Source organism: Argiope bruennichi, chromosome 5 (genome assembly GCF_947563725.1).
Source record: "Argiope bruennichi chromosome 5, qqArgBrue1.1, whole genome shotgun sequence".
In the NCBI taxonomy this organism is placed as follows: Eukaryota; Metazoa; Arthropoda; class Arachnida; order Araneae; family Araneidae; genus Argiope; species Argiope bruennichi.
In genome coordinates this window covers 83,543,940-83,569,308 of record NC_079155.1, presented here as the reverse complement: position 1 = coordinate 83,569,308, position 25,369 = coordinate 83,543,940, and the positions used below count along the sequence as shown (strand labels likewise).

The window sequence follows — 25,369 nt, the reverse complement described above, 5'->3', positions numbered from 1 at the left end:
AGTAAAATGCATTGTTTTTTTTTTAAGCCTAAATATTTATTGAAAAATAGATATATGGGAATCTGATGTTTAAGTAGTTCCATTTTTACAAATACATTTTTCATATCTTATATAAAATATGAAGCTTATACATAAATTTAGAAAATATTTTCTCTAGCCTTCTTAAGAAACAACATCTTTTCCGCATTCTATATTGTTCGTGCCCGAACTATAGTAAATTTTTGTTGATTACGCGCACTTATTCTCTTCGGATTCGAAACACTTCTGCTCGTTGTCGCAATCCTTATTTAGCAGATATTTTAGATAAGGAACTATGCTGAAAAATCGATTTTTGGTGAAAACATCGAATATTTATTATTTTGAACTTCTGAAAAAGTTTCTTTTACAAAACTTTTTTTTTTTTTTTCAATATACATTTATATAGATTCCACGATAAGAACATGCATCTATTCGTTTAGAATGACACGCCATTCTGGCGCAATCTATGTTCCTATCTAGATACTACAACTTAGAATAAAATAAAACCATATTTTTTTCTAAAATTAGATCTCAGTGCAATTAAATCTCAAGAGTCTCATAAAAAAATAGGCACAAATATTAGCGATATTTTGACAGTCAGTAAAAGAAACTGAGAACAACATTTTTAAAATATATATATATATGCAAATCTTTAACAGTGAAAGAAAGGTTCAGTATCTGAATTGAAAAGAAGCTAAATAATACTTTATTTTCTTTAATTAAATGTAAAATTAATTATTATGAGTTATTTTGGAGCCAAATTAGAGATATGTGCTTGCTCCCCTGTCGGATTTGCCTTGCCTCCCCGTCGGCAAACATCTGCCGCCGCCTCTGTGCTGTATGCTATTACATGCAGTGATTGTATTTGCTCGTTTCTTTTTAAAAATGATGCAGAATTGAGTGAAATGAGGAAGTGTTGAATGTGAGAACTTTCTTGAGAAAAATCTTTTTAAATTATTATAATTCTTTGCAGATTTGTTCTACTGTTATGATTTTATTTGCTGTGCAAAATATTATTTCCTTTTTTGATAAATGTTAACATTAATATAGATTGTATTATAACAAAAAAAAATCTGCATTTTTATATGGTGGTATCAAATTGATATTTTTTTCCTTCCACTCTTACAGATTAGAGTAACTCTTCAAGTATACCACCATTTTGTGGAAATGAAAAGACTTGCTGTAGAACAAAAATACAAGTCATTACACTATATAATTGGCTATTTAATGAAGTGTGCATTTGATTTTGTTAAACATCCGTGTTTGGTAAGTAGAAATTTAGATTTTAAATTTTGTAAATGCAGCAAATAATCGCTTAAGAATTGGTAGAAATTGCAATATAAATATGCTTATTTTTCTGATTATTTCATTTACAGATTATCGTTTATTATAAAAACTATAAAAAAGTAAATAATGCAGAGGGAATAGAATAGAATAAATTAATAATATGGATTTTTGAATTTTAAGCTAAGTTAAAACCATAACAATAAATAATTTTAATCTAAACAAGTAAAGGTTAGAAGTATCCATTCAAAGATACCCACAAATATAAACATAAACATTTAAAACATTAAATAACTTAAATTGTTTTATTAATTGAATCTTAAAGACAAATCATTAGATGATTAGTTGGGTGTATTTATACTTCAGTTCAACAGCAGATGCTTTAATCCTTGTTTCTCCATTGACCATTCATTGCAATGTTATTTTTAAAAAATGCTTAAAATGTTATAAAAATTGGCAGAAGCAGAGGTATCAGTAATATCTGAGTGGTAGCTTGTATTTTTTATGCGTACATGTTTCAAATGTACAATTACAAAACAGTATTGATCTAACATTTCTGTAATAATATTGCTTATTTTATATGAGCTCTCTATTCGCTTATCACAAAAATAGCATTGGGTTGAATTTAATAAAGATTTCTAACAAATTGCATTATATAAATGATAAACACATTATACTAATTCTTGGATTTATTCATACAAACATACTAATAAGAATATTATTATATGGATAAAGAGGATAACGTTTCAGCCATTTATCTTCAGTATCGATGCGTATTATCTTTAAACAAATTTTTCTAGAGTTACCAAGTGTTAGTATGTGTTTGAATTAAATTTCAGATTTAATTTCTAGCTCCTCCCCTTTCGTCTTGGTCTTTTTTTTTTTTTTTTTTTTTTTTCTTTTTTTTTACAGTAGATTTAAGAGTATATATATGCATGTTACTGCTAAAAAAGATTTTTAAAGATATGATAAGCAGTTTAAAAAGTAAAAGGAAATAGTAAACTGATCAAGGAAATTTTCATTAATAATTAATAAAGAATTAACTAAATAAACAAAAAAAATTACTATATAATATTTTACACTTTTTCTGCACCCAATATCTTCACAAGAACATATTTTGCTCTTTTGAAAAAATTACTTTCAAAAAATGCAACTACCCTGATTTATTCAGATAGATTTATATGATTGTTTCTCTTTAATACATAGGGAAAATACATTTTCCCCACAGTTTCCTTTCAAATGGCATCTTTTTTAAATAAATAATCAGCCAAATAACATTTCATATTATTTGACATAAGCAAAGCTTTTTAATTTGAATCTATCAAGAATTGAGAAATACTATTTTTGATGTTATGCATACTTAGTTATAAAATGTGTAGGGTTTATATAAAGAAGATATTTATGTAGTTACTGAAATATCAGAGAGACAGAAGGGGATATTTTTACTGAATCTTCAATAGCCTGTTTAACTTCTCTACAGAAGGTTTCTAAAGTAAACTAAACCTTCACACAGGCTTCATCACAGAGCTTTCTAAAAATTTAAATTGTGTAAAAAAAATTTTTTTTTAAAATGCTTGCATTACTTGGAAGAAAGAAAAGGTCAAAATTTTTTCTTCAGTGAGATGCTATGAGTTATCCAAATTTATGAAATTATTAATCAGGCATAAATCTGTTTCTATCTTTTTTTCTTTTTTTTTTTTTTTTCTGTAGCAGTATTTATTTGAAGATGATAGTAACAAATTTATACTTATAAAACTGTCTTAACTAATCCCTTTTATGTTTTGGCTTTTAAGAGCAAACACTGAACTAAATCAGTTCATAGTTAAGCTATAGCCAATTAAGTTTTGAATTTTTTTAATTGTAAATTTTATCATATATATCGTTTAAAGACTAAGATTTATTCATTATCTTCAATGATTCAATTCTTTATTAACTGAAAAGCTAATAAGTTTTCAAAAAGTCAGTATTTGTTCTGACTATTATAATTTCCACTCTTAGAATAATTTTTTTTAATTGACAGTTTTGGAAAATGTTTGTGTTGCCATTGACTTTTATGCTTTATTTTTTAAGTAATTTTTTTAAAAAAATAATAAAAATGTAGAATTTTTATTTTTTTAAAGTGTATTAACTAAATAAATAATGTATATATTTTTTTTATTTCAATGGTTGGAGTATTGTATATATTTTCCTAAAGATTGTCATTTACACAGAAATGTTTTGTTTTTAAAGAAATGATTCATTAACTGTCGCAAATTCTCTTAGAATTAATTCCTTGTAGAAAAATGATAAATTTTAATAAATGAACTTTAGAATGCTCTTAGTTGTTGTTATTTAACAGTAAAATTTAATTTAATCATTTATAAAAAATTCTACAAAGTCTATAGATAAAAAAAAATTAAACTTAAAATATTTTATTTTTCTTACTATATTATTTAAATTAATGAGTTTTAAATAATATGCATAAATTTGTAATTCTCATTAGTGTGCTTGTTTTTCTGTAAATAGGTCAATTAAAAATTAATTAATTTCTTGTATGTGTGATACTTAAACTTTCAAAAAATTAGTAGAAAGAGGCTTGAAAAGTTTGTTTAACATTTAATGGCTAATGTTTTGACATTTAATAAATACCATATTCTTTTAGGCTATTTTTTTTAAAAAACTATTTAGAGAATTCTAAATATATTGTTTAATATTTTATTAATGTAGATTGTAATTGCTAATTGTTTAATTACTTTGAATTTTTTACAATAGAGTTATTTCATGTGATCTTACAGTTAAACAACAAATGTAAATGAGCAGACTGACTGATATCTTACTGCATATTGTCATTAGTTGTATTGTAATGTCACTTCTTTAGATGTTCCAAAATTAAATTGCCACTGAGAACTTGATTTGAAATATATGAGTCTGGATATATGGATACCATAATTTATAACATTATGAAACTTTCTCTGAAGTGGCATATATTCTCTCCTCTTGTGAGTTAGTAAGTGATACAGTGATATTATTTATGTACCTTATTTTATATCTATTTTGCAAATATTATTAAATCAATGTTTATTGTATATTTTTATGATGTTTTTTGTATTTATAGTATGATATTGTTCTTTTTAACATTAGATTGGGCCACGAAATTTCAAATGTACAAGGGAAGCGAGAATGAATTCACTCCATATGAGTTGTCTGCTTGAAGAGTTAAAACGTCGGTCTTTGTCTTTCTTCGATAATAAAACATTGAGGGTAATAGCATCGTTTATTCTTAATATACAATTTGTTTCCATGTAATATTGTGTACTAATATATTTAAGTTTGTTAAATATTTATTAGTGTTCTATACAGACAATTATTAACTTGTTGAGATTTATATCTCAAAGTTCACATTCGTGATAATTACATGGACTGTTATTATAATTTTGTTCTAAGAGAAAACTTTATTAGATTGACACACACACCAAAACTTAATAGATCCATTATGCCAAAAGTGAAAAATCAAAACTAATACTAGGTGTGAAGTCCAGCTTGATTTTTTTTTTTTTTTTTTATGTTGATTTCAACATAGATACTGAACTATATATTAGCCAACTTTTTGTTTCTCACATGTCTGAGAAAGAATGTTTCTCTCTTTGCATGTTTGGGGAAAGTTCTCATCATTCCAGGGGTTAAAGATGCATTCTATAGCAAAACAATTCAGGCCTTTTGCTGTAAATTGATTCGCATACCTTTTCATCTGATATAATTGTTTTCATAGATTTTTCCTATTGTGTAGTGCCTATTAAACTAATTAAAGTATTTCTGGATTGGTTTATCAAGTCAAATACAATTATAGAAATATTTGAGCCTTGTAATTGAAAGACAGTTTGGTTTTCTTTCAGCTATAATTTTGATACTGATTATGTTTTGCAAAATGGGATAAACACTTTTCAACAGTTCATTTGTATGACTGTCTTTAACATATTGGTATGATTATTAATATATTTAAAATGTTAAGAATGATAAAACTATTAAAAACAAACAGATAGATGGAGGGAAATTCTAGTAGAAGTAATGATATCTTTGAACATACCTTTGTGACAAAACTCTTCCTTACTTTAGACTAATTGCATGGAGACTAGCCGGTTGGAAATATTATTGTGTGTAATTTCAATGATAAATTTTATGAAATAATTTGAGGGTTATGATACCTTCAACAAAGTATATTTAAATGTAACATTGCTGTAAATATTAAAGCCGTTTTAATAGTCATCTTTTATTAGATGTATGAAACACATTAATTAAGTCTCATTACATGATACTGCACTTAAAAATGGAAATATTTATAAATTGATTCATTTGTCTTCTAAATTTTACAGTATTCACTTTCTCATTGCATTCCACTTTCTCATGTCATTAATTTACACAAATATAAAAAAATGGAATTATTTTATCTTAGCTTTCAGAAATATAAGAAAATCACATAATTAAATATAGGATGAAATAATGAAAAAGTTTGAATTTCATTGTAATAAATAAATCTGTTATGGAAAATGAACAAAAAAGTAATTTTAAAAAATTGCAAACATTCAGGAAAAATTTATGCAACCATTTGTGTCATTGAAAAGTAATTTTTAAAAATTATCATCATAAAAAAATCTTGCTAATGTAATTAAAATTCCAGGAAAAAGCATTAAAGCCATATCCCGATTTTTGAAAGAATGTATAAGCCAAATTTTAATAGCTCTAGATTAGGTGATTTATCCTGTTCATGCATCAACACAAATACAGAGCGATATTTTCTTTTATTAATTATTAACATTCAATATAAAGTCACTAACTTTTATAGAATTAAAATTCAGCTGCTCATTTTAAATTTCCTCTTAAATCTTTTAATTTGAAATCTAGCATCCTTATGTCAAATTCGATATCAATACGATCAAGTGGTATTTCAATATTGAAAGATTCTTCTTCTGACCCTGTATATGTTAATTCTTAATTCCTTCATTTTGATATTGTATAGAAATTTGTTATTGGAAATTCTGAGTTTTATGATATATCATGCGATCAAGATTTGAAATAATGAGACCAGTTTAAAAAGAGCTTTCAGTATGCCACTCATTAAAGATTTTTACCTTATCCCCAGAGAAATTAGATTGGTGAAAGCTGAGTTTTAAAAGGTGAAACAAATTATATTCTCTTTATATATTTATATTTTTATTTAAAAAAATTATATTTTTCTTTAAAAATTATATTCTCTTCGTTTTTGTTGATCTTGTTTCAATTTTTTTTTTTTTTATTTACTAATGCAATAACTTAAGTTGATAAAATTACTTTTTACAAAGGAAATAAAAATGTGTAAATAAATTTTGCTGTTTCCAAACTGTTATTGAAAAGGTTTTTCTGTAACTTATCTCGTTCCTTATCTCTTAATTTTGGTTTGCCAAAATGATGAATGAAAGATGAAATTTTTGGTTTCATAAACAATATTAAAAATTGTTTGTCAATGGACTATTTCAAGAAGTAATTCTGTTGCATATTCTAGAAATCAAAATGAGGTTAATTTTGTATATTATTAAGTTACTATTGAATGAGATGCATTGGTTTAAAAATAGTTTTAAAAGTTTTTTTTTTTTTTACTTCCTTTTTTCTTTAAGGAAATTGAAGAATTGAATAATACTTATGCAAACTTATCAAAAAATGTACCAATACCGAATCAAGGATTGGCGACTGATTTGGATATCAAAAAATATTTGAAGTAAGTATAATATTTGTAACTTTCCATGAATGGGGCATAAAATAAAAGGAATACTTATTAAAAAATGTACTGTATTTCGTTACAGCAGTCTAGTTATGACACTTGGCAGAGAAGGCTGTTTCTACTGTTTATTAAACAAAAATAAATAACATGAAAAAAGATCACCTTTCTGAAATTTGTCTTAAATATTAGATGCATTTTCTAGTATTTTGTAATATTTACATTTCCACCCAGGGGTGCCAGAAATGTAGTTCCTATTAGAATTGATTGTGAAAATGAATATAAGCAGTTTTGTTCATAGATGACAACACTGAAGGAAACATCAGCAACATATATTTAAATCAAAACAGTGCAACACAAGCATTAAGTGCTTTTATTTTTCGCCATAGTTTCGAAAACAAATAATCACTTCAACAGTTTCTCTCTTACATCTGTTGTCACTCCCAAACAGAGAAACTTAACTCTCATGAAGTTTGATCATGATGCATTGCACAATCAAAACTGATAGACTTCCAATGAGACATGAATTTTGGAGTATGTTTAGTTTAAATCTCATCATTGAACTCTGCAAACTATTTTGAATACTAGGAAACCCATATATATTGCTTGTTATGATAAGATATTGAAGATAAGATGCCTTTTTCAAAGTATAATGGATTTAAGACAAAAACGTAGATAGTAATTGAAAGTTTATGAGCTGAAAAGAGTCAACAGATGCAATTTCAGATGACAGTAGGAAATCTACTATCATTTTTAAAACCCTGTTTCAACTAAAATATTGTTGCTTCAACTCTGCTCTAAAAGAGAACCCTATTAGACAATAGGGTCTAGAAACCATAGAAAAGCTCTTCCAGGAAAACTGGCAGTTGCTTTCACTGATGGTTCTTCAGATAAATCCCTCAACAGAGGTGGAGCAGGCATCTTCTTTATTCTTCCACATGATGAGAAATTCAATCTTAAAATTAACACAGGTTTGATTGCCTCCAACTTCACCAGCGAACTTTTGGCAATCAAAGAAGCCCAAACTTTTTACCTGACTAATTCTGAAGCTATGGAACTTGCTGAGGAACTGGTTGTTTTCTCAGACACTAAATCGACCTTAGAGGCCATCGGAAACGGAGACACAAACATCACCTCTACTATAAATGACTTACTCGATCAACTGCATTGCAAGAGGAAATCTTGTGTATTGCAGTGGATACCTGCTCATGCAAACATCGAGGGTAATGAGTGTGCGAATGCTTTAGCCAAAGAGGCATGAAATCTTGTTCCATCTAGTTCCACCATCACACTTGTAGATGTGAACATTGTGGCCAATTTATAAATCAGTCCTCTAGGAAGCATTTCATCACTGATTTTGATTTCCCTAGGAATGTAACAATTACATCAAATAGATGAAATACAAACCACTATAAGAGAATAAAGATCCTTCCTGATGGGACAAGAACCTATATTTATTGCAAGAACTGCCCAGAAATTCAGCTCACACCGAGACACATCTTTGAGTGCCCATTTATTATCGCAGATATCTTAAAGTTCGGCTGGTTACCACTGATATATTCACTTCGGGAGATCCTTTACAATCCTGGAGCACCAAAGCTGGTAGCAGTGGTCCTCTGGACCTTTGACAATATCTGAGACTTTCTTTCTTCACTTTTTGCATTTCCATGGACACAACGACGACAACAACAACAAATAAAACATTGAGCAGAATTTGATTTTTTTATAAGCCTTTATCACCACAAAGTCAATTGTTAAATCATTGGGTTTTCCATTGTATCAAACAATGCTACCACTCCATCAACTGTACTTGGCTCTATATTCATCTGTTAGATATTTAATAAAATATAAAAGTATTATTTATGTACATATCATCACATTGAAAGGTTTTTAGTCTGCAAAGAAAATGTCAGTAATTGCAAGACAGAGTCAGTGACATTAAAAAAATGTACAATCGTTTTTACGGTAACTTGCCGCTTTTGGTAACCAGATTGTTTGCCAAAATTGTTGATTTTTTTAAAGTTATTAAATGAATAATATGGAATATATCATTTAAAATTTCTGTTTATTTGATATGACCTAAAAGTAAGACTAACTGAATCATTCTGCAACAAATTAGTGTTGGCACAAATTAAAAATGTATATATTATGCATATATACAGCGGACATTCGAAAGGTGTTTCTTCAAGTCAGTGTTGAAAAAAACCCGACTGTGATGTATTGAGGTTTCTGTGGTGGGAAAACGAAGAACGTAAGAAATTAAAAGTTTTCCATCATACAAAAGTAGTTTTTGGCATAAAATATCCATTTCTGCTGGGAGCCGTGATAGAGCTTCATATAAATAAATGTGAATCATTTGATGCTGTTTTCAAGAATAAGTTACAAAGAAGTTTTTACGTTGATAATGTTGTGACAAGTGTTGGCAGTCAAGAAGAAATTAAGGATTTTGTTTCCAACTCCACTGAAGTAGTGAAAGAAGATGGTTTTGATTTAAGGGGATGGGAAAATTCGGAAGAAATCTCAAAAGAATCAGAAAAATCCGAAACTCCTATGCTAGGGTTAGTATGGAATCGCCAAAAGGACATTTTGAGAGTCAACATGAACTGGTTGAGTGAAATAAATGTAGTGAAGTTCTCGAGGAAAATCTTGTCACTTGTACACAAAATATATGATCCCATTGGTTGCATGTCTCCAGTTTCGATTCTCCCCAAACTGGCTTTGCAAGAAGCTTGGAAACTGGGAATAGGTTGGGATGAAGACATATTAAACGATAGACTAAAGCAGCAGTTTTTACAGTAGTTTCATGAACTTCATTTGTTGGAGCAGATACATATTCACAGATGGATCCACTATGATTTTACCAATATAAAGGGACGCTGCATTGTTTTTGTGGTGCTTGCAAAGACGTATATGCCACCATCATATTCCTATGGGTTGAACAAGGTGAAAATGTAGAATTAAGACTAATTGCTGCAAAATCCAGAGTAGCACCTCTCAAGAGGGATGGCGGAACAATTCCTCGAAAAAGAACTCTTGGCTGCTTTGGTGGGAGCTAGGCTGACTGAATTGGTAAAGAAGCTCTACATTGGAAAGGCATGAGATGTTTCTACTTGAGTGACTCGACAACAGTAATTGCCTGGATTTCAAGAGAAGAAAACCGGTCTGTATTCGTTAGGAACCGTGTACAAGAAATAAGAAGACTAAGCAAATCCTCTTCATGGCACCATGTGGCTGGGGAAATGAATCCAAGTGATTTTCCTTCAAGAGGATGCAATGCCACGCAAATGGTTTTTCTTGCTTGGTGGGAGGGTTCCCAAGTGGTTGAAAGTCCCTTTCGAGCATGTCCTGAGCTCCTTAACTCTGGAATTTAAAGAAGAAATTGAATTGGAAAAACTGAAAACTTTTAAAATTCTGGAAAATATTGAAAAGACTTCTTCTAATGACTGGTATTATAAATATTTTTCCAATGATCAAAGTATAGTTTGCATGATTGGTTGGGTTCTTCGTTTTAAGAATAATTGCATTAACCCCGAGTCAACTATTCAAGGGGAATTATCTCAAATGGAATTTGAAGAAGCTGAAGAGTGTATAATACGGATGATCCAAAAAGAATCTTTTTCTACCAAAAATGATGATAAATTAAAATTCCTTGGAACTTTTCGTGATGAAAAAGATATACTAAGGTTGAAAACTAAAATTATATATGAAACACAAAGATTATTTTCTGAAGCCTGCAATCCTTCCACGCATCATGAAATAGTGAGACAACTCATTACCTACACCCATGAAAGGAATTGTCATGCAGGAATTCAGATACTTTTAAATTTGCTTAGAGAGAAGTATTGGATTTTGTGAGAAAGAAAAAAAAAATCCTTTCTAAGTGTGTGACTTGCAAACAGTTCAAATCTAAACCAGTTGAAGTTTCTTTTACTCAGCTGCCCAGTGATAGAGTTACACTGTCGAAGGTCTTTGAAGTGTCCGGTGTAGATTATGCTGGTCCTCTCTATTTGAAGTCAAATGGTAAGGCATAGATTGTTGTATTTACTTGCACCGTCTATCGAGCAGTCCATTTTGAGTTGGTTCAGTCACTTACTACCGATGCTTATATTCAAGCCGAAAGACGATTCATTGCCAGAAGAGGCAGAATTTCCGTTCTATATTCGGATAACGGCACGAACTTTGTGGGAACTAGCTGTGCTTTAAAAGCTTTGGATTGGGAAAAGATAGCAGTGTACTCAACCGCTCAGAAAATTCCTTGGAAATTTATTCCTCCCACAGCAGCATGGTGGAGTTGATTTTGGGAGCATATCGTAAGAATGCTTAAAGAACTTCTGCGCAGGGCGCTGGGTAGGGATTGCAATACCGGAGCAAAATTTCAATACCGGTATTCGGTATTTTTTAAATCTTAATACCGGTATTAGAAATTTTGGAAAAAGAAAGAAAACACAGGTGTTTCTTTTTTTTATTTGCCAGTTTTGTTAGAGAGTGTAAATATCACAAAAAATAATTTGTAACTCATAAATTATCACAGTATATAATCACAAAAAAGTAAAGAAACATCTTATTTATTTAAATCACAAAAAAAGTGTAAATATCACGATTCAGTTTGTGGTAATATTACAAATTTTTGAAATGTGATCTAAAAAAACATAAAGCATCAATTGTACAGTCATTGAGCCTGAAAAGTAATTTTGTGTAAAAATGACCAGCTGTCGAAAACGCTCTTTTCGCATCTATTCTAGTTGGTGGTACTGTTAGCAATGCGCGATATACTTTTTCCAAGTATTTACTTCTAAATCCCTCATCTTCAAATAAATCGACTTCTCGTCGGATGGTATTGGATATAGCTGATTTCTATATTGTATTTTGGTTCTTTGAATTTTTTTTATTTATCGCTAATTCTAATTTTTGTTCAAGGGACAATTCCTTTTCACTATCGACAGTAGTGACATCATAATCTTCGATAATTGAACCAAATTCTGAATGTGGATAGGTTTGTGGGGAAAAAAATTAAGAAACTTTATTCTAACTTAATCAGATTTGAATTGGTTATTTCCTTTTCTTCTTTTCATTTTCATTTTTAAAATCATTATAATTATGTAAATACCATAAGACATTTTCTATTTCGGTATGCCTTTCTTCTGTTCGATTTTTCAATGTAATATATAATTCTTCAGATACTAATGTGTGCTGTTCTTTCAGTGACAGCAACATGAAATTTATTGTTGCATTAGCTGTTAATAAATTAGAATCTCACCGACATAATGCCTCAATAGTCAGTTTTATTGGAAGTAAAACTGATATAGTTCTGGATATTAAGTCGAATTCACTATCTGAAAAATTAATTTACAGGTTTAAGTCGATTATTACTTTTTGGATTGGATTTCTCAGTTTCAAAAATCGTTCCATCATTAGAAGTAAACTGTTCCAACGTGTCTTAAAATCTAACATTAATATTCTGTTTTATTTTCAGTTAATATATATTTTAGTAATATATCCTTTTTATAGGGGAGCGTTTAAATATTTTAACAATTTTTCGAACTTTATAAATTATAGGAAGCAATTCTTGATAGGTTAATATTTCATCCTCATTAGCAATATCTTCTTCAACAATTACATTGTCATTATCTTCATTGTCAATATCACTCTCCCTCTTACTCTTTTCAAAGTTGGAATCCAAAGTTTCTATATCCATAGTATTTGGATTCTTCTGTTCTTTATATTTGTGGTATAATACATCTATTACTCCTAATTGAATTCCATGTGCATAGCACAACTGCTGATTTGCACCAATCAACTTTCCAACTTTTTTCATAATTGTTGCTCCATCAGTCGTTATGGATACAATATTTTCTTTCAGGGATAATCCATGTTTCGCTAATTTATATTTAAGCAATTAATTAAGCGATTAATTAGCTAATTAATTTCGCCCGTTAGGGAGACATAAAAACAAAAATGTATACTATATTGTTAGGTTCGCGATACCTGAACAAATAGCGGAGACAATTTAAAAAATTTCTGGTAAATACCGAAAAACTGGTATTTAAACTTGTGAATACCGGTATTACGAAATCGTACAAATGGCTCAAAATACCGGTATTCGGTATACCGGTATTGCAATCCCTAGTGCTTTGTAAATCCAACATCGGCTGTGAAGAACTCAACACGATATTATGTGATTGTGAGCCAATAATAAACGCTCGACCACTTACTTATCTTCAAGAGGATGCAAATGAGTTGGTACCATTGACACCTGCCATGTTTATTCATGGTGGCAACAACGGCGAAACTCCAGGTCTTGACAATGTAGACAGATCTTCCTTCGCAAAATATATAAAATACTTGCACAGATTACGTGAAAATCTTAGGCAACGATTCAGAAATGAATATCTTGCTCATTTAGTCCACAGAGGAATAAGAAGGAATGATGTTTTGAATATTAGTTATGCTGTTCTTATTGGGCATGACATTGTCAAACGCTTCAATTGGCCACTTGGAATTATCGTAGATGTTTTTCATGGAAAAGATGGAGTCCCTAGAGTTACGAGATTAAAGACTTACAAAGATTGAAAGAATCTGTCCATTTCAAACGTTCTTTGGAAGAGTCTGCCAAATTGATGTTGACTGAAGTGACTGGAAGTGTCCTCAAAACTGATGTTGATGTCTTGAAGACAGCTAGAAAAACTGATGCTGTCGTTTTGAAGGCAGCTAGACCAACTGACCCTTCTTCTGAGAATATTGATACTGTTGGAATGCAGTATCATCCCAAAAGTAGACTAGGAAGAACTATAAAAATTCCACGTCAATTAAACTTATGAACATTAAAACTTGAACTTTAATTTTAATTTTGGAATTCTAAATATTATCGTAGATGTTAAGTTGCAGTCTATAAATGTAACTTTGCAAGGTGGGAGTATATGTAAACTGAGCAGAATTTACAACTCAACTCAGCTGTAAAACTTTTGTTTTCTAGGAATGGCATGTTTTTTTTGTAACAACAAGAGAAAGCTAGCTAGAAGATTTTTCTCGTGTTATTTTTTACGATTTTAATGTAGGACTACGAGTACATTTGAGTTAGGGCAAAAAGGCGTCTGTGTATAATTTTTGACCTGCTAGTAACACATGGTAAATGTTTCACAGTTTATCTGTTTGAGTTACTGTATTTAATATTGAGTGTAATGTATGATATTTTTTATTGTTTTATAGACTTACACTATTGTTTGATAGAATTAAAAGTAATTTTTGAAATGGTAATATTCATTCAAGAGATATAATTCATTTTCAAAATGGGGAAATATATTATCATTTATAAAATATTAAAAATGCAATAAATTTGTGCCTAAAATGCACAGTTTTGGCACACCAGATATGTTCGATACAAAATAGTATACTTGTGTAACTCTATATGGTTTTCAATAAAATTTTTAATGAAAAAAAGTTTTTCACATATTTTTAAATAAGTCATCAGTTTTGTAATCAGTTATTAATTAATGTTTTAATAACATTCAATTTATAAGGAGGCTGAATCCATTTTCTAGAAACAAACAAGTATCATTACTTATAATAATATTACTCATTTTGGAATTAATATAAGCTAAAAGTAATTGAACTTTCAATTATTATCTCAAATGGCAGTAAAATTAAAAATACTGCTAGTGATTTTTTTTTCAACTTCGAACACCTTATTATTAATTATTTTTCTTTAGGTTTGAGTTGAATGTTCAAGAATCTAATCTATAATATTTGTAGCTTTAAAAGGTCTCTGTGGAGACCTTTCTAAAATAATATGCAATTTTCGAAATTTTCATAAATACATTATTTAATGGAACTAAAAAATATGGAGGAAATTTTTCGTTTATTTCTCTTTTTTTAGTATTACTTTTGCATTTAGACAATTCAGACATGATAAAAATTCTGCATTCTTGCATTTTTGTGACATCACCAGACAATCAGAAGATTGAATATCATAATTTTTTTATGTATGTATTGTGCTTGTGTGTGTGTTTACAACTTTAAATATTCATGAAATGATAATTTCTGTTATGAAAAAGCAATTTTCATAAGCATTAATTAGTTCTTTATATAATTAATTCAGTTATGCTTTATTATTTTTTAATTAATAAATTAGAGTAGCCTTGCAATTTTTATTAGTTTGAATAATTTTTATGTATCATCATTAATGTACAATTCATTATCTTTAATATGTATCATCACCTGTACAATTCATGTATCACAAATGGCCTTTTCAATGATTTCAGACAACTTCCCCAGTTAGTTTGTGCTGGCCCAGATAATTCAGATGCAAATAGCCTAAGTGACGAAGTAAGATTATGTGAATTTATTTATTCATCTTAATTTAGCTTTTCATCTCTCAATCTTTCAATTAATGATGTTTTTCTCTTTATAGGAAATAGACAATATAGGTTTTAGAAGAGCTCAAATTAAAACAAACGCATTTACATCAAAGGCATTGTTTAGGCAGTTAAATCCAACAGATGAGGATGAAGATAATGAAAGAGTTACAAGATCACAAACCCAAAGAGAATCACTTTTCAGAAAAGCAAAACTCCAAAGAACATCCACAGGGAATGAAGATGTTGAGAAATGTGATAAAATATGTAAGTAATTGAAATTTATATTGAAACTTGACTAATTCAAACTGAGCAACCTCTATAAAATATTGACATCCAAAAATTTGAGTTGAGGAAAACTGATTCCAAAAAACAAGTATAGTAAGAGAAAATGATAATTTTTAGGCTATAAAGGATATAATTATTTACAGCATATATACATCTCTCTGTCGTGTGTGTGTGTGTGTGTATGTATGTGTGTGTGTGTGTGTGTGTGTGTATGTGTGCGTGCGTGCGTGTGAGTGTGTGTTAAAAAAATTTCTGTAAAATTTTGCTCTTCTGAGTACCCCTGAAGATTGAAGCATGAGTTTAGACATTGAAAAAAAAAATGAAAAACTTTTTCCTAAGAAAGAAAACAGAAATTGTGCTAAATGCTGTTACATATTTTCAGAAAAGTAGCTATTATTCCTAATTAATACTGAATGGGCAAATCTCCACTATCTAATTAACATTTAATGGGATCATATGTCAATTTGAATTAATTTCTATACAGTGTATTTAAAAATCGAAAGGTACAGGAAATTTAAAAATAATCAAAAACTTGGAAATTTGAAGTTTCCATAAAATGTTAATTAATGGAAATGTGCATGGGACTTTACATTTCTTATTTCTTTTTTTATCAAAAAAATGGCGATCTCTGAAGTTTGCAAGAATAAACGATTCATAACTGCAGAAACGGAACATCACCATTCGCGACTAATGTAATCGCGTAAACTCAGTCCGTTTCCTGTCGAAAATCTTTTTTTATGTATAGGTCAATGTAATTATGATTGGAGAGACAGTTTTTTTCCTCCCAAGAGATCCTGTCATTACAGCTAATGAGCATGCGCAAGACCGCTATAACTTGGTGAGAGAATAGAATAAATTTTTCTGGCGGGAATACCGACATTCATTCTGCATAAGCATCGCGGTGATGTTTAGTCAACCATACGTGAGTTTATTGAATGGTTGTTTATTATTTGAGAAATCGTGTATTTGTTTTAAGTAGATTATTTTTTTTAACGATGAGCTGCTCAAAATACATATTTAATACGAATTTTACGGATAAAAATATGAATCCATACTTTGCTGAATGGGTTAGAGAAGTTCCGTAGAATCCGTTTGCTGCGTACTGCTCATTTTGTAAAAGGATAATAAGTTTATAGGAAAACAGACACTAGTCTTACCTAAAGAGGAAACCATACAAAATTATGTGTCAGTTAAAAAAAGAAATCAATGACATTGGATTAAATGTAATATAGGGAAAGATGACTTGTCAAGTCTGAAAACATCAAAGTTGAAATGAATGGCGGTTTCGAAATTTTATTAGTTCAAGAATAATCATTTATGGCCGAACTTTTATGAGCATGAGAATTTGTTGTATCCCAATGGATCATTTAATGCATTAAATGATATATCGGAAATATTTTAACATTTGTTCACTGTTAATGAAAGGTCATACAAAAATGTCGTATGTTATTTGTTACAGATTAGTTCCATTTTTTTTTTTCCTCATGAATCTGTTAAGAAGTTTTAAAACAATAACAAATTTGTAATATACTTTGATGAAACACCTTATTTGTGATAGAGCTTGATGATCATAAAAGTTCTAAAACCTGTTGGAATAATGGCTACAAGTTACTTGATTACTAATGGAGCTACTGAAGCTGAAAAAGCAGAGCCTTTATAATTGTGAAGAATACTATAAAAAAACATTTGAATGCATGCCCATAAAGTTTGCTGTTTTAAAAACTATATCTTGTTTAAATCCGCATTTATTGAAGAACCAATGCATGATTATGTGAAAAACGAATGGTTGATTCGCTTTTACTTCTTTATTCCGAAGAACAAATTTCCACCGCATGTTCAGAATGTACAAAGATCTTATTTGAAATTTTTTTGGAAAAACTAAAATGTTAATACAAATAACACCTTGATTCATTTAATAAAAAAAAATCATTTAGATATTTTTTTTTTCTAATATTTTGATGTCAAAGAATTTCCTGATTTTGGATAAGTTGTAAAAATTAATCATTTTTCTTAAATACACAGAAAATTTATAAATTAATCATTAAATTTGGAAATTTTTTGAAAAAAATCTTAGATTATTCAAAGATGTCTTTGAACTTAAGTTTATAATCATATAAATTACTTCCATATCCATTCTAAAGCTATATTTAATGGAATTTTTCAATCAAATCCTTAATTTATGGGTGTACTCTTTCCTTTTCGTCTAGGGCTGCAATTTCATGAGGAATGTATGTTACACATCGAGCTTTTGAAAATTTAAATAAAAATGTTGGGGGACTCCTGAAGGAACATCTGGATGTCTAGACCCATTAATTTATTTTTTAATAATATGGTTTTGTAGTGAAATTTATAAATTAAGAATCATTAATATTTTAAGTAGTTGAATTTACTGTTTATTTTTGTTGTATTGACACTTTTGAATTACATTTTCACTATCCAAAATGGCTAAAGTTTACAAAAACTTTTTGTGTTGGTTGTTAATACAATGTGTAATGGTTGGTTGTTAATATAATGTGTAATGGTTGGTTGTTAATCTGATGTTGTAATTACTAGATGTACCGAAGAGACGTTGGACGCGGCGCACACCAGTAGAAAAGAGACGAGTTGGTCGTCCAAGAAAAGAGACAAAAGTGGATTTGGAAAAGCAGCTATGGATGGAAATTGGAGAGCTTTCCGAAGGTAAACTTTTAATTTCATCTGAAATAATGATATTTTTTCTTTTCTTTGTTTTTTTTATGTAATTGAAGATATGACCATACATGTTCTTTAATCTTGAAACGTATTGGAATTTTCACCTTAATATACAGTATTTTTAAAAGTTGTAATGAAAAATAAATTTTTTAATTATTGCTTTTGTGCTTTATATGTGTACAATAAAGAACTGCATTGCTTTTTAATTTGCTTTACAATTTCAATGATGCAATAAAATAACTTACTTCGGAAAAAACATTAGGAACCATATATCTAAAGAAAGATCATGAAAAGGACAGCCAAGAAAAATATTAAAGTCTCCTGACAGCTTATGCTGCAGAATGTAAAGAAATGTTAAGCCTCGTCATTTGTAACTAGGGCTGGGTTATGACTGAACATCATCGTGATATATCGTCCAACACATTTCGATATATTGTGATATCATTATTTATTTATAACTATTATAAGTTATAAATAGCATCTCTTAACATATTGACTTATCAGAATGACTCCAAATGAAAGGAAATTCCTATTTATATAATAAAAATATTTGTTTTCTTTTGAATAAAAATAATTAGAAAGTAATTGTGTTAAAACCCCTTTAATAAAGTATGTCAAAGTCAAAGCAATGTTTTCATGTTGCAATTTATAATATTGCTTTTTTCTCAATATGATTATATTTAAAATTTTATCCTCTTTTACTTCTGACAAAAAAAAAGTTTCTTTTATTCTTAGAAAAAGAAGGGAAAACATCATAATAATGCATTTAACAAATAAAATTAAGTAGTTTTAATAAATCATGAATACATAAATATTTATTCTTTTTTAATAGTATTATTGGCAGATTTAATTTGGGTATGCACTAGAATTTTAACAATAGATATGTTATGTTACTAAAAATTAATTAATCAATTTACTGTTTCAAAACTCAAAAAGAGATGAAAAGTAGTAATTCTGAAATGAGTAAAACATTAATAACAAATATTATGGAGGCTAAACTTATTTATGAACGAATGATGTAATACATAAAAAATCTTATAAAAGGTCCTGGTTGTTTTCAAATAAAAGAAAACTATGCCATTATATATTATCATTAATATAAATTTGATGAAGAAATAACCAGTATTTAAGTACAAAATTGTGTTTCTGAATATTAAAATTTTAGTTAATTATCTTTTATTTCTAAGTATTTTATCAACATTTTGGCATTTTTAAAAAATTTGAAATGAAATAAAATATGAAAAATTAAAATGAATAAAAAAAAGGATTATAATAAAAAACAGTTAAGAGATTGAAAAATCGCCACTAAAATATCTTTACATTAAAAAAGAAAAATAATTATCTCACAAAAAATTTCTTAAGTCAATTGGATACAGGAACTTGTAAATCAATTCAAAATAAAAATAAAAAAAAGGGAAAAAAACTTTTTAAAACTGTATGAAAATTTGAAAAAAGTGCAACATGTAATCCAATCATATAAAGTGAAATAAATTGGTGTAATAAAATTTATCCATTAAAAATAATCTTTATTTTAAATAAAAAGTAATATATTGTAATAAAAAATATATAATGAATTTGGAAAAGAGCATTTTTTTAAAGACATAAAACTAGAAAAATTATGCACTTTTAGAAATATAAAAGCGCATACTACAAAGGAGCATATGGATTAAAAAGAGGGGGAAAAAAACATTCTACCGATATGCAAAACAGTGTCTTGAAATCGCCAAAAAATATTCGTAAAACATTACCAGGACTGATTCTCAATAGTCATGCAAATTCGATCACTTTCGAAGTCTCGAAAATATGATATATATCGAAAATAGGATAAGTATCGAAAGTTCGATCAGTATCGGCAATACGATATGTATCGGTAATTCGATGTGTATAAAAAATTCGGTAAGTATCTGAAGTTCGATCAATATCGATAGAACACTCAAACTAGTTTTGAAAAGAGTTCAGCAAGCCATTCGGCCACCAGACGAAAGCGAAGGTATTATGGCACTTCTTTTTTTATGTATGTACGCATGAGTGTGAAAATGCGACATGCTAATAAAATTGTGGATTTTATTTGCATTAATCCCTTTCGTCTTTGTTTCTGTAGATGAATATTTAGCAATTAAACAAAGGACTGTCGACGATCTGATAACTACAATTATTTTTCCATAATGGTATCATTCAGTTAGGGAACAGAAAACAGTTTATTCCAAAATGGCATACTTAAAACAAGTATTTTTATACATTTGGATATGACAGTATTAATAGAAATATTAACAAAAATTGTGTGTGAAGGTGAAAAAGAAAATGAAGAGCAACAAAAATAAACAGTAACCGTTAACCAGAACGAAATCAAAAACACAACTTTATTTTGAATATCGCATGTATATGAATATATATTTATTGCATGGCGATCCATTGTGAACCATCGTATGGCGATCCATCTTGATTCATGATCATGGCTCATTATAGATCGATAATATATCGATATAGGGATTATCGATATATTATAGATCGATATAGGGATCATTATTCATGATAGATCGATATTTTTCCAAAACTAGTATCCAAAAATCATTTTTTTATCGGCACAGCCCTATTTGTAAGAACAATCCTTTTTTTAAAGTAAGTTTTGAACATTTCAATTTGCTGTTCTCCAGTTTTGATACTTTAAAAAAAATTAATTAATGCAGATATTTACTATGCGATGTAATGTGCTTGTGAAATATCTATATGAATACACATATATAAATGTTATTCTTTTAAATGTACAAATATTATAATGTTATTTGTGTATCAATTCTAATTGAACTGTTTTCTGTAGCCTATTAAGTTTCACAACTGATTTTGAAATGTAATTTTTGGACAAAATTTAATAATTTCAAGTTTTAATATTGTAATTTTTTTCATAAAAATGGCTGTATACCTTTACTGTGGACTATAAAACTGTATACCTTTTCAAAATTACTGTTCGATTTATAATTTTAATTGATGATGAAATATAGGGATCCCCCCCCCCACACACACATGGTAAGCAATAGTCATAATTGATGTTCAAAAGTGAAAACAACGGGTGTGATACATTTTATGATTTTTTTTTTTTTTACCATGTTGTTACCATTTGTTTGATAATTGTTATTTTCATATATTATTTTTTGTCATATATTATACTCTATTTTCAATTAAAAAAATATTTCACTCTATTGCTTAATGTATAATAAAAAACAAAAAAAATTGTCATATGTTTTTTTTTAATATATATATTTAGTTGAAACATAGTTAAATTTTTTAGTTTGAGTTTTGCTAGATTATTTATTTACTATGCTTTCATCAAAATTTATTTCTGTAAAATCATATGTGTATAAAAATTATTACTTTTGTTAATAAGTAAGTTAATTTTACCCAGCATATATTTTTCTTTCTTGGACTATTTGACTTTGCACTTTGTATAGTGCAGATGATAATATTTTCCTATACAGAATGCAGCAAAAAAAATCTGAACGAAAATTTTTTAATTTAACTTTATTAAAAATCAATAAATTAACAAAATATAGCAAATAATAAAAACAGTAGACTTTTACGAATAAATAATTTAGTTTGTTTCTGTTAAGAAAAAGATAATTTAATCGTAATTATTATTACCATTTTCGGTTAGTTTTCCTAGCCAAAGTTCGAAATGTACGCGAAAATGCCTACATAAACAAAAGCATAGTTTGCTTCTGTTCCTTCTTGAGAAATTGTTTCTTTTAATCTTTAAACATATTCATCTCGTAAATAATAAATTATCATAATCTCGTGCTAATTTAATATTGTCTAAGATTAAACTATTTAGATGCAATCATCTGACTAATTAGCATAAGATTTCGGTATTTCTGATTCGAGTCGTAACTACTGTGCAATATGCAAATGTAAATCTGTATGTACATGTAAATCAATCACGTGATCGCCATGAGATCATATAAAAGCGGATGCCAGCTTTTGTAAGGATATATCCGAATCCATTCTCCCGCTCTCTGGCTTGCTTTTCGCTCTAGCGACGTTTGTTTGCTACGAGTTTCAGAAATGTCTGAGAATAGACAATATAATACTTTCTGTGCTTTTAAAATTTTGTTAAAGTAACTTCTTGATTTTATATTTTCTGTTGAACCTTAATGAATAAATCCCGTTGATGTTTTTAAAAGGATGTTGATCACCAACTTTTGAATCCTTTGCATCGTAAGTAGTATTAGTATGCGATTAGATGAACTTTTATACCACTGCGTGATATTAGAGTTTCTTCATAATTAGATGCAGCCAATGCTACTCGTCATTTCATAAGAAGAAATTTTAACAGTTTCAAAGTGGTCGCCTTTTATAGCAATGCAGAAGCGCAAACGTTTATTGAAATTTTCAACAATGGGCCACAAGTCTTCTACCTTTAATCTATCCCATTCCCGCTATTGCTTTTGGGAGTCCAAACTTGTGTGTGGTTTAGGGCAAGAAGCCCTAAACTTCAAAATGGACCATACATTGTAGTCAATGGGGTTGAGATTCGGTGAGTTTTGTGCCCACTCTTCAGATGATATGTCATCCGGAAAATGCATCTGTCATCATTCTTGTGTCGTTTTGGCCTTGGGAGCTGGTGTTGAGTCTTGTTGAAATGTCCGCTTTACATTGCCAAAGTGTGTTTTGGCTCACAGAAGAACAACTTCTAAAATATCCTTCTGGTGCGCTTTTCGGTTTATTTTAACGCCCTCATCCACAAAAGCTAGAGGCGTTTTGCCTCTTGCGCAAATTCCACCCCAGACCAAGGACCCTGGATGTTGGTGATAGGGATTGCAATACCGAATACCGGTATTTTGAGCCATTTTACAATTTCGTAATACCGGTATTCACAAGTTTAAATACCGGTTTTTCGGTATTTACTAGAAATATTTGAAATTGTCTCCACAGGGATCGCCAACATAGCAAAATAGTATACGTTTTTGTTTTTATGTCTCCCCAACTGGCGAAATTAATTAGCTAATTAATGGCTTAATTAATTGCTTAAATCTAAATTAACGAAACATGGATTATCCCTGACAGAAGATATTGTATCTATAACGACTCATGGAGCAACAGTTATGAAAAAATTTGGAAAGTTGATTGGTGCAAATCAGCAATTGTGCTTTGCTCATGGATTTCAATTAGGAGTAAATACCAAATACCAAATATACCAAAAAAATAAAGAATAGAAGAATCCAAATACAGTGGATATAGAAACTTCGGATTCCGACATTGAAGAGAGTAAGAGTGAGAGTGATATTGATAATGAAGATAATGACAATGTAATTGTGGAAGAAGATATTGCTAATGAGGATGAAATATTAACCCATCAAGAATTGCTTCCTATAATTTATAAAGTTCGAAAAATTGTTAAGATATTTAAACTTTCCCCTACAAAAAATTTCATATTAAAAATATATATACTAACTGAAAATAAAACAGAATATATGTCAATAATATATTCTAAGACACGTTGGAACAGTTTACTCCTAATGATGGAACGGTTTTTGAAATTTAGAAATCCAATCCAAAAAGCATAATCGACTTAAACCTGCAAATTAATTTTTTCAGACAGTGAATTCGTCTTAATATCCAGAACTATACCAGTTCTACTTCCAATAAAACTGACTATAGATGCATTATGTCAGAGAGATTTTAATTTATTAACAGCTAATGCAACAATAAATTTCATGTTGCAATCATGAAAGAACAGCACAAATCACTATCTGAAGAACGTAGACGTAGATGCCGAAAGAGCGTTTACGACAGCTGATAATTTTTACACAAAATTACTTTTCAGCTTTAATGACAGTACAACTGATGCATTATGTTTTTTAAGATCATATTTCAAAAATTTGTATTAGTACCACTGACTGAATAGTGATATTTACATTTTTTTTTTTTTTTTGTGATTTAAATAAATAAGTTGTTTCTTTACTTTTTTGTGATTCTTTATATACTGTTATAATTTATAAATTCCATATTATTTTTTGTGATATTACACTCTTTTATAAAACTGGCAAATAAAACAAAGAAACACCTTCTTTTCTTTCTTTTTCTAAAATTTCTAATACCGGTATTAAAACCGGTATCCCGGTATTAAGATCTATAAAATACCGAATACCGGTATTGAAATTTTGGTCCGGTATTGCAATCCCTAGTTGGTGATGTTCAATAATTGCTGAAGTGCTCGGATCATCTGCTGACTAGATCTTATCACTCGTAGGACGATAAAGAGATTCTCATTAGTGAAAAGGAATCTCTCTCGGGGCTGACTTGCGGCCCGTCTCAAAAGTTTTTGACATCATTTTAGCCGCATGAGTTTGTTTTTTCCCCTGAGAAGCTAACCGTTTTCGAACTTATAAGGATTCAGACTAAGCTTTGTTTTTACCATTTGCCAGACCCTCGGGGGGGGGGCACCTCGAAATGAGGATGAGATGCTTCCGGCATGATGGTTGGATCTCGCCACCCTGGAGGGTACACTAATAGGTGGGGGGGATCTGACTCCCCCCATCGATGACGGGACGTACTTCCTTCGGGGAGGGTTGTACCGTGGCCGGTGACGGCCCTTAGGACTCAACCACAGTTCCCGCCAATTGCTGTTGCGGCGGTCCGGTCATTCAGTTTTATGGTTTACATCCGTGTGCCTTAGGGCGGGTCGGAGAGTTAGAAGGTTGACTTACCATTTGCCATACTGATAATTGACCCCTTTTTACAGGGGGAGAGGTTGGCATTTCACATACCTCACTGATAGGACTCAGGGTAAAGAACAGCCATGCCTGAACCAGGATTCAAACCCGGGAATGCAATAACTTTGTCAAGTTGTTTTACTGCACCCTGTCGTTTACCTTCTTACTCTATTATGGAGCTTAAATATTAAACTAATATGTTTTGTTTAATATGCTTTCACATGTTATACAAATGGAATAACTACCATTTCAATCTGCTTGAACATTCATTTTTATCAGATTGCTTTTCGAAAAAAAAAAAA

General features: G+C 29.5%; 1 protein-coding gene across 3 annotated transcripts in view; it reads left to right on the top strand.

The window, feature by feature from the left end:
- The window catches only part of LOC129969116 (snRNA-activating protein complex subunit 1-like), a 45,682-nt gene that overhangs the window by 12,244 nt on the left and 8,069 nt on the right, over nt 1-25,369 (top strand). For all 3 annotated transcript variants that reach the window (XM_056083532.1, XM_056083530.1, XM_056083531.1), the window contains exons 5-10: nt 1,147-1,284; nt 4,423-4,542; nt 6,930-7,030; nt 15,289-15,352; nt 15,438-15,648; nt 18,223-18,348. In XM_056083532.1, coding sequence (XP_055939507.1) covers nt 1,147-1,284; nt 4,423-4,542; nt 6,930-7,030; nt 15,289-15,352; nt 15,438-15,648; nt 18,223-18,348 — 760 coding nt within the window. The remainder of the gene's footprint in view (nt 1-1,146; nt 1,285-4,422; nt 4,543-6,929; nt 7,031-15,288; nt 15,353-15,437; nt 15,649-18,222; nt 18,349-25,369) is intronic.